The sequence below is a fragment of the Sinocyclocheilus anshuiensis genome, unplaced genomic scaffold (assembly GCF_001515605.1).
Source record: "Sinocyclocheilus anshuiensis isolate Anshui unplaced genomic scaffold, SAMN03320099.WGS_v1.1 scaffold737, whole genome shotgun sequence".
Classification (NCBI taxonomy): domain Eukaryota; kingdom Metazoa; phylum Chordata; class Actinopteri; order Cypriniformes; family Cyprinidae; genus Sinocyclocheilus; species Sinocyclocheilus anshuiensis.
The window spans coordinates 117,597-128,040 of NW_015540908.1; the positions used below are offsets into that span (position 1 = coordinate 117,597).

Consider the following 10,444-nt stretch of genomic DNA (forward strand, 5'->3'; position numbering starts at 1 on the left):
TTGGGGGGAAAAAAATAAAACTAATTTCATAAAGCCTTAATGTCTTTTTTTTTTAAATGAAACTTTTAATTAGTTTTCGTTAAATTGTATGCATTTCATGATTTTAATTATTTAGACAAGATTTTATTTACTAAAATTTAATTTAACCATTATAATGAAATCCAGAAAAATTTACAAAGAATTGAAAATAAATAAAACCGATTTCATAGAGCCTTTTGCCTGTGTGTTTCTGACTTTAGGTCTGTAAGGAACCTTGCAACCACTCAGAACACATTAGCAACCGTTTAGCTGGTGTTGCATTAATTATATTCATATTCCTGCTTTCTTCTCTGTCTTTCTCTGATGTTTCAGGTGTTTTGTTGGCGCTCTATGGGCACGTCAGTGAGACAGTGTCGCTGGGCGTACAGCCGACAGGTCTTCATGTCAGACATTGCCCTGAGTAAGAACAGCATGATGTTTGTTACTCAGGATGGAGAGGGCTTCAGTGGACAGTGGCTGGGCCAGTACAAGAAAGCTGTAGACAAAAAAGGTACTGAGACCATCAGTTTAACACTAAAAATGCTATAAATAAAACAGGATTTCTATCTAGACCCATTACACATGAATGCTCTGTTGTGTCAGATGGCATGGAGGTGTCCGGTCACCCAGACGGAGGGGGTGTTTATGAGCGAATCCGTCTGGAGAAGCTTCCTTACGTCCACAGAGCCGTCAGTATCACCATGGATTCTAAGGGCCGAAATTTTGGAGTGCTGCAAGCCGATCCAAAAACCAGGTGCAGATAATGATGATGACTAAGGGCAGAGATGTGTGTGACTAAATGGCTTTTCATTTGTTTGGAATGTTGGAGTCTTAACATTTCTGGCTTTCGGTGTCTCTGTATTTTCTTGTAAATTACCATCAGCAAAACCAGGAAATTACAAAATTGATGTTTTTTTTAAAGACGTAAACAAAGTGGAAGTGTGATTAACCATCTTAACATATGGGAAAAGACTGTAAATACTGAATTAGTATCAGCCATGTTACCAGTTGATGAATAAGTCTGTCCCTAAATGCTGTAGAATTTATTTGGAAGCAGAGCTTCACAGCTTGATGGCATTTTCTCCTCCCTCATAAAGATGATAAACTAGTTTGATTTGTTTTGTTATTTTAACTATGTATGTTTATATGGTTAGTATAGTAACATTTTATTAAAATGCATGAAGTGTCCAAGTGTAAGTAGGCCCAAAAATCAGACTGCAAGCTCACTACTCAGTTAAGTTACTCAGCTAAAATATTTTCTCTGCAATAGTGCTGTGATAGGAGCTCAGTGCAGCACTGCTGCTTGAAAACTGTACAAGAACACCGTAATTATGCCTGCAACGATGGAAGAATGCATACATTCAAACAGGATTAATACAGTTAAATACAAATAGGTTACTTGAAATAAAAATAAGCATTAACTGAAATAAAATAAAATATGAAAAAAATATATTTCAACTACAGTAGCTGCCAAAGCAACATTTCTCATTTAATTTAATGTGATGCACTAAAATAACTGAAAATTAATAAAAACGATATAATATTAAATATATATTAAAACATTGAAACAGTAACTAATATAAATGTCAAAAAATGACCTTAAATGAAAATTTTAATAATTAAATAAAAAATATAAAGTAAAAGCTATAATAGTATCTTAATAATGCATTTAAGAACCATTAATGGAATCAAATTTTATGCAAATCATTATGTTCCTGTGTTTAGTTCTGAATTGGTTTCCAATCTTAATCGTGTTGTATTATACTTTCAGCCTACTCATGTTAACTTGTTCTTCTCTCTGTTCTTCAGCTTGTATGAAGTTCCCACCGCTTCTGCGTCCACGTTCTCCCAGCACTTCCAGCGCCTCCTGACTGAAGCCGGTGAGACGGACGGCATCCATGACGTGACCCTGCAGGCTGGCGATCGCACCTTCGCAGCGCACAAATACATCCTATCCACGCGGTCGGACTTCTTCCGCAAAGTGCTCCTGCCAGAGGGCTGCAAAGAGGGTGTGGAAGATGGAGAGGTGAAGAAAGGAGAAGACGCGGTGGGCTGTGATCTGCTGGTCCTGGAGAAGGTTCCTCCTGAGATGCTGGAGCAAGCGCTTCACTTCATCTACACAGATTCCTGTGAGATGCTGGTTCATGGGGCCCGGCCCATCGTCCCTCGCTCTAACCAGAGCTCCGATCCTGAACCACAGCAGCAGCTGATCCACAGTCTGCAGGCTCTAGGGCTGGAGAAGCGCTCTTCTCTGGATGTGTACCGCTCTCTTCCTGCTAAGACTTATGAGGATGCAGACAAGCCCAAGGCCAAAAACACTAAGTCTGGGAAAAAAGGCAAGAGCGGTAATGTCGGTGAACCTGGACAAAACCCTGTGAAGATGCTGCAGGGTGTCGCCAAAAAACTGGGCTTGGGGAGCCTCTCAGCACGGTGAGATGCTTTTTCAATTTATTTTTCCCCTGAAGTACACTTGTACTGTTAAAGGAATAGTTGACCAAAAAATGAACATTTGCTGAAAATTTCATCCTCAGGCCATCCAAGATGTAGATGAGTTTGTTTCTTCATCAGATTTGTAGCATTCCATCACCTGCTCACAAGTGGATCCTCTGCAGTGAATGGGTGCCGTCAGAATGAGTCCAAACAGCTGATAAAAGCATCACAGTAATCCACAAGTAATCCACGCCACTCCAGTCCATCAGTTAACATCTGGAGAAGACCAAATAAGAGTCCATAATAACACTTCCTCCAGTGAAAGAGTCGTTTTGTCTGAATCAAGAGAGAAATCTGCACAGATCAAGCACCGTTTACAAGCCGAAACTGCTCGTGAGAGACAACAGGAGATGGACTTTTGCACTGGAGGAAGCGTTATGGACTATGGACTAGGGGTGTGCTATATATATCGTCTGCGATAATATCGTAATTGTTGTTTTAACGATGTGCGATTTGACATTATCGAGTATTTTGCAAAAACCATTCAAAACATCCCTACAGAGCGCACGCATGCATTACGTGAAGCCTAGACTAGTGCGTGTGCGCATTATCAAAACATTATTTATGCATTTGTAATTGCAGGTTAAATGCATTCATGTCTTGCATTAAACAAAATGCATGTGTGTAAATACATCTAAATGCCACTTCAGATGCAGCTTCTGTGTTGATTTAATTTGCTTGGTAACAGCCCAAATGTCTTATTATTCTAATTCCCTGATTAAATGTAAGAATTTGACTCAAAAGATAATGGACACTTTTAGAAAAAATGGCTTTATAAAGGTAAAAATGCCCATAAAATGCAAAAATTATTATTATTGGAAAAGATTAATTTCTATCAGTATGAACTGACCACCACACAGAATATGAAGAATATTTAAAACATTAGGAGTCAGCTGTCTTCGGCAGTCCTTAAGGTACCAGCACAGTAACACACTCCGCAAAATATCGTCTAATTATCGTTATCGATAAAATCCCAGAAAATATCGAGATATCATTTTTTGTCAATATCGCACACCCCTACTATGGACTAGTATTTTAGTGAGAAACAACAGTGATAATGATGGATTTGTTTCTTACAAACATGCAGCTTTTGTCTTCTCCAGATGTTAACTGATGGACTGGAGTGGTGTGGATTATTGTGATGTTTTTATCAGCTGTTTGGACTCTCATTCTGACGGCACCCATTCACTGCAGAGCATCCATTGCTGAGACCCTGATGCAATGCTACATTTTTCCAAATCTGATGAAGACACAAACTCACCTGCATCTTGGATGGCCTGAGTTGTTTTTGCTGCTGTACTTTCAGTATTTTTGTATGTAAATGAGGGGTTATTATTGGCTATTGCTGTAATTCATCAAGGTGTCCTGGTTGCTAAATAATAAGTATCTTATGAATGACTAGGCTTGATGGGGTGAAGTTTGAAAATGGGAAGATCAGTGTGGTGCAGAAGAAGACGGGCAACAAGCTGCGATTCAACCAGAAAAAATGGTGCGTGTTGTTGTGTTGAAGCATCAATGGAGGTCATACACTCTTTCATTGGCTGCGAATACAGATCTTCTCATTGTGTGTCCTCAGCTCGTACCTCTGTGATGTCACGCTGCGCTCGGAGGACGGCAAAGAGTTTCCCTGTCATAAATGCGTCTTGTGTGCTCGGCTGGGTGAGATCAATGTTTTATTTCACACTTGTGTCCTCTGCAGTAGACTTTATTCAGACTGATTCAATTGAACATTGAAGCGTTGAAAATATGTCTTTGCACCATTTATTTTTATTTTTTTGGCTAAAGACAAGCATTTTCATGAAGCAAATTAAACATTGACTGAAAAAAAAAAGTTATTTTAGCTTCTTGCCAGTGCAACATTTTTTATTTTCATTTAGTTTATTGAAATAGAAATACCTAAAGCTTAAAAACGATAGACATAAAAATAATACAAAATTACAAAAATACATAACGAAATTACTAAAACTTTGTCTAAAATTTCAAATGGAAACAATAATAAATAATAATTGAATAAATTAAAGAATTGTTTAAATTATTAATGAATGTTAACATTCATTCATTAAAAACGATATAAATATATTATCATTGATACGACAGTAACACTGGTCGGTATGATTTTTTTTAATTAATACTTTTATTCAGCACGGGTGCATTAAATTGATTAAAAGTGACAGTAAAGACATTTATAATGTTAGAAAAGATTTCTATTTCAAATAAATGCTGTTATTTAGCACTTTCTATTCAAAGAATCCTGAAAAATAAGATGTCACGGTTTTCACAAAAATATGAAGCAGCTCAATTGTTTTCAACATCGTAATATAATAATCAGTAATGTTGCTTAAGGTCATTTTAAAACTGCTTTGACCTTATTGAAGCCAAAACTAAGATTTTTTTTAGAATGCCTCCACTGCAGTTTTTCAGACAGTGATATTTGAAAATGAGTAGAAATGACTAGAAAATCTAAAACTAACCCATAACTTGTTTGTTTCTTGCTGAAAATCCTTAATTGTATGATCTTTAAGCGCTTGACAGTCTCTATTCACCTTCATTTAGCAGCTTGGACATTCTTCATGTGTGTTTCACATAAACAAGGTATAGATTAATTATCATATTTGAATAAGAGGGATTTAATTTTGATTCTTTTATTTCTACAGAGTATTTCAACAGTATGCTGGGCAGCCCCTGGATTGAGGTAAAATGAAATTACATGAAGCGGCAGCATGTCTCTCTGAACTGGAACTGTTGTGTTCATCTGAATGTCTTCTGCCCTCTTCAGGCCACCAGCTGCACTGCGCTGGATATGCCCACCACCTCTGAGGTCCTGCAGGCCATTCTGGAGTACATCTACACCGACGAGTCTCCCACTGTCAGAGGTAACACCCCAGACTTTGTGCTCTGCTGTTATTACCTGGCTTTCCTCCTTTCACGGGTGTAATCCATGTCTGTCTTTATATCTCAGAGTCTGTGAATGTGGAGTTCGTGTGTAACGTGCTGGTGGTGGCGGATCAGCTGCTGATCACCAGGCTGAAGGAGATCTGTGAGGTCGCCATCACTGAGAACCGTACGTCTACAGTCTGTCATGTGACTTCAGAAAATATACACACTCATTCAAAAATTTTTATTTTTTTTATATTTTTGAAAGAAGTTTCTTCTGCTCACCAAGGCTGCATTTGTTTGATCAAAAATACAGTAAAAATGGTAATATTCTGAAATATTACAATTTAAAAGAACTGTTTTCTGTGTGAATATCTGTTGAAATGTAATTTATTGCTGTGATCAAAGCTGAATTTTCAGCATCATTACTCCAGTCTTATAAATGTCTTTGCTCACTTTTGATCAATCAATTTAATGCATCCTTGATGAATAAAAGTATCTTAAGTAATTAATTCTTAAAAATAAATAAAATCTTACTGACCCTAAACTTTTGAACGGTCGTGTAGGCCATATTGTTGTTTTTAATGCTCATCTGCTCTTGTTTTCATTTACTTTCATTGAGTGGAAAAAAAAGCAGCTTAAATGTTGCCAAAAATCTTGTTGCCGACAATAAATACCAGTTTTTGACTGTTAAAAATGTCAGATATAATTTCAGAAAAATTGTAATACACGATATCTAATTAAAGTGCCCCTATTATGGGTAATGAAAGGTCCATATTTTGGTTTTGAGAGTCCCCAACAACAGGTTGACATGCAGGCAAGGTCAAAAAACACTTCCATTGTCTTAAAATATGCATTTATTTTTTACCTTACTTGCTCAACGACTCCCAAACGATTCGCTCAATGATTCATTTTTCCAAACCCCTCCTTTGCGTGACGCTAATCTGCGGTGATTGGTCCAATTGGTCTCATTTTCATTTCATCTCGCCTGTGATGCCTGATAAAGCAGCGTTTGTGAGCGCAGTGCTGCTTTGTGGACAATATGCTAATGTTTCATGTTGACCTCAAGATGAAACGGCTTGGGATTCGTTTTAAAAACGACTCGTTTCAATGATTCAGAGTCGACTCTTTCTTTTGAGAGACAATAACTCTATGCACGGGGTACTTTTAGATTTAAAACTTTGCAGGATGTTTTCATTCACTTAGAGCTGTGTTACACACTGCATGAAAGGTGATCTTGATATTTTGAATAGTATGGAAAAGTAACTATAACCGTTGAACTTTTTTCTTTCACTTGAAATGACTGTTATTATTGCATTGCATGTAATATACTATGCAGAGTCCAAAATCTTACAGTGTCGGTGTATTGTGTGCAGTGACGCTGAAGAACGCAGCAGAGTTGCTGGAGTTTGCCACAGTGTTCAACGCTGATCAGCTCAAACTGTCCTGCCTGCAGTTCATCGCCCTCAACATGACGGCACTGCTGGAGTCCAGGTGAGATCCAGACCATTAAACCCTGCTGCATAAATCTATTACATCTCACATCTGTTAAGCCTGATAGCTTGCAAGAGTTTCCTCAGTTTACTCTTAACCTTGAATTTGCTTGTGTTCAGCTCTGTTATATTTTAGAAATAAGGTATAGGAGGTTGAACTTTCACTTCTTTGGGGTAATACAAGTTAAAGCATTGTGAATGGAAAACATTCTTGTATGAATCGCAGAGAAATTACATGCCCAGGAAATAGAGTGATTAAATAAGTATTTGGCAGAAGTCTCTTCTGCTCACCAAGGTTTCAAACACACAGTGAAAAGCACAGTAATATTGTGAACTATTATTACAATTTAAAATAGCTGTTTTCTATGTGAATATGTGTAAAAATATAATTTATTTCTGTGATCAAAGCTGAATTTTCAGCATCATTACTCCAGTCTTCAGTGTCACATGATCCTTCAGAAATCATTCTAATATGCTGATTTGCTGCTCGAGAAACATTTCTGATTATTATCAATGTTGAAAACAGTTGTGCTGCTTCATATTTTTCTGAAAACTGTGAAACATTTTATTTTTCAGGATTCTTTGATGAATAGAAAGTTCAAAGGAACAGCATTTATTTGAAATGGAAACCCTGATAAATGTCTTTGCTGTCAACAATTGAATGCATCCTTGATCAATAAAACTATTAATTTCTTCCTACTTAAAACTAACAGATGTTGCTCATGTGTCTGTGTCTGTCAGAGCGCTGGAGATCTTGAGCGATGATGTCCTCCTGGATCTAACAGCTGCGTACAGGAGGATGGTAAGTCTAAATCATCGCTCTTGTCTGCTTCATTGAAGCTCTGCTCCGAGATCCTGACATCAGACTCCTCTGACAGATCCCAGCCATGCAGAGACGTCTCATCACGCCATACGCCGACGCTCCGGATCTCAGCGCCTATGAGGACCGAGAGTGGGACTCCGCTGTGGACTGTAAAAGCGGCTCTGAAGCCGATCGCTCCAGGTGTGAGATCCACCTGCTGAAACTCTGTTATATGGATATGAAGAACTGTCCAGCTGTATTCAGTCCTCTCTGTGTTCAATCTAGCGAGAGTCTGCTGAAGAAGGCCAAGATGAGGGCTAAGAGGAAGCCCCGGCGGCGCTCGGACAGCTCTGGCGGATACAATCTGTCTGATGTCATCCAGAGCCCGCCCCCTGCAGGTCAGCTCCCTCAGCCTGCATATTAAACACTCCAGTTAACTGTGTTTGAGCAGAGCATCACTCTCACTGTTGCTTATACTTGGGAGTATAGGATTATCAGATCCCTCGGTGAGTTCTTTTGAGATGGACCAGTGAGCAACCATCCCTGAATACCTTAGCAACCACTCATAAAACACCCTAGCAACAGATACATATCTAATATTGAAACTAATATTGATCATCTAAATTAGTGGTTCTTAACCAGTGGGCGTCACCAAACTTCTAAGGCAGCCACAGAATTAATTAAAATGATAAAAGTTAACTTGTATTAAAATAATACATAATATATAAAATAATCAAATGTAATTGATTAGGTTTGTTTTATTGTAGTTATTATGGCTATCTGAATATGGAGCCTCATTGACATCCCCATATCTCTGGGACTGAACATTGTAGGGCATTGAAAATGAAGATTCCGAAAGAAAAGTTTATTAAGAACTAGAATCTAAAACCATATTGCAATATCTTTAATACTTCTTGAGTTATAGGCATGCAAACTTTGGAAAAAGAATACTTATGGCACTCAGACAGGTATGTTCAATGCAGTTGTTTGGACAGAAGGAAACAAGATACATTTCTAGTTTCAACATTATTTGTTCTTCAGACATTCTTCTTTAAAAGAAAAGAAGTATCATATTTTTGCAAAATGACCCACATTTGGTTTTTGACCACTGAATATGTGTACAATTTAACAATTTACTCCTGGAGCCATATTGCAATTCCATTATCTCTGGAACCGAACCACATAGGGCCTTACAAATGAAGATGCCAAAAGGGAAGTTTGTTAAGACCCAATATCTAAAAGGGCATTAGTATATCTTTAATACTTTTCGAGTTACAGGCATGCAAACTTTGGAGGAAAACTTGAAAAGTGCTCTTTCCCCATTTTTGAATGGTCACCATTGGCACATAACACAACAAAGATTGCTAAAGTCAACATATTTTACTAACAGACCTTCCAATCTCTGTATAAAAATAATATTATGATGCTGCCATCTTTTTAAAGTCATTTTTAACCCCCTGTAATTTGGCTCTGAATCTCAGGTGAAAATGGCCAAATCCCCTCTGCAAAATAGTGGATTACTCCATAAATATTCATCTATGACATTTATTATTTGGGCTATCATCACTATACATGTTCATCTTTCTTCAGAAAAAATATTAGCAAAATCAAAAATTTGAGCTGGGGACCTCTGGTTGAGTTGACACGAAATGACCCAAAACTAAAACCTAAGAATTAATTAGACATATATATAAAAAAACAAAATAAAAATGACAAAATCAACAAAATTGCTTAAACTTTAAACAAAAGTACAATTTAAAAAAAGTAGTTCAAAATATTAATAAAACCTATAATATTATATCACTTATATTAAATTAACACTGGTTTATGTATTTCATATAATTATTTCTAATTAAATGTTTATTTCTTTTTTTTTAATTAAAACTACTACTGTTTCTTTGCAAAATGCACTTATTATTACTACTACTGTTTTAATAAATAATATACAGTTATTGAACTTTTGTAATCACAAAAACAATTGTGGTTAATTTATTATTTTGACACTTGCCATTTCTGTTAATAAAAATGAAATGAATTGCATATAATTGCAGCAGAACATGCCAGAGGAATATTACAGATTGCATGAGGAGCTTTCAAATATTGTGTTGGAAAATGGGGCAGCTTTTAAAGGGATAGTTCACCCAAAAATGAAAATGGGATGTTTATCTGCTTACCCCCAGGGCATCCAAGATGTAGGTGACTTTGTTTCTTCAGTAGAACACAAACGAAGATTTTGAACTCAAACCGTTGCAGTCTGTCAGTCTTATAATGGAGGTGAATGGGAATCACGGCTTTGAGAGTCAAAAAAACATACACAAACAAAACCAAATTAAACCCTGTGGCTCGTGACGATACATTGATGTGTAAAGACATGAAACGACCGGTCTGTGCAAGAAACTGAACAGTATTTATATCGTTTTTTTTACCTCTGATTCACCACAATGTCTGAACTGTCCTGAGCACGTCCTCGACAGCCGGTGTGTGACGTGTCTTCTTCTTCTTCTTGCTTTACGGTGGATCACAGACTTATAAGTGCATTACCGCCACCTATCTCTCAAATGGACCATTGACACTCTATCTACAATCTCAATTAGGAGTGTCAATGGTCCATTTGAGAGATAGGTGGCGGTAATGCACTTATAAGTCTGTGATCCACCGTAAAGCAAGAAGAAGAAGAAGACACGTCACGCGCCGGCTATCGAGGACGCGCTCAGGACAGTTCAGACATTGCGGTGAATCAGAGGTAAAAAACTATATAAATACTGTT

At 37.3% G+C, this 10,444-nt stretch overlaps 1 protein-coding gene across 1 annotated transcript in view; it reads left to right on the forward strand.

The window, feature by feature from the left end:
• The window catches only part of LOC107689154 (inhibitor of Bruton tyrosine kinase-like), a 48,001-nt gene that overhangs the window by 12,133 nt on the left and 25,424 nt on the right, over window positions 1–10,444 (forward strand). Inside the window, exons 10-21 of the mRNA XM_016487069.1 lie at window positions 352–529; window positions 622–772; window positions 1,828–2,448; window positions 3,911–3,997; window positions 4,085–4,167; window positions 5,163–5,200; window positions 5,285–5,381; window positions 5,468–5,569; window positions 6,759–6,876; window positions 7,617–7,677; window positions 7,754–7,878; window positions 7,963–8,075. Of these exons, the coding sequence (XP_016342555.1) occupies window positions 352–529; window positions 622–772; window positions 1,828–2,448; window positions 3,911–3,997; window positions 4,085–4,167; window positions 5,163–5,200; window positions 5,285–5,381; window positions 5,468–5,569; window positions 6,759–6,876; window positions 7,617–7,677; window positions 7,754–7,878; window positions 7,963–8,075 (1,774 nt within the window). The remainder of the gene's footprint in view (window positions 1–351; window positions 530–621; window positions 773–1,827; window positions 2,449–3,910; window positions 3,998–4,084; window positions 4,168–5,162; window positions 5,201–5,284; window positions 5,382–5,467; window positions 5,570–6,758; window positions 6,877–7,616; window positions 7,678–7,753; window positions 7,879–7,962; window positions 8,076–10,444) is intronic.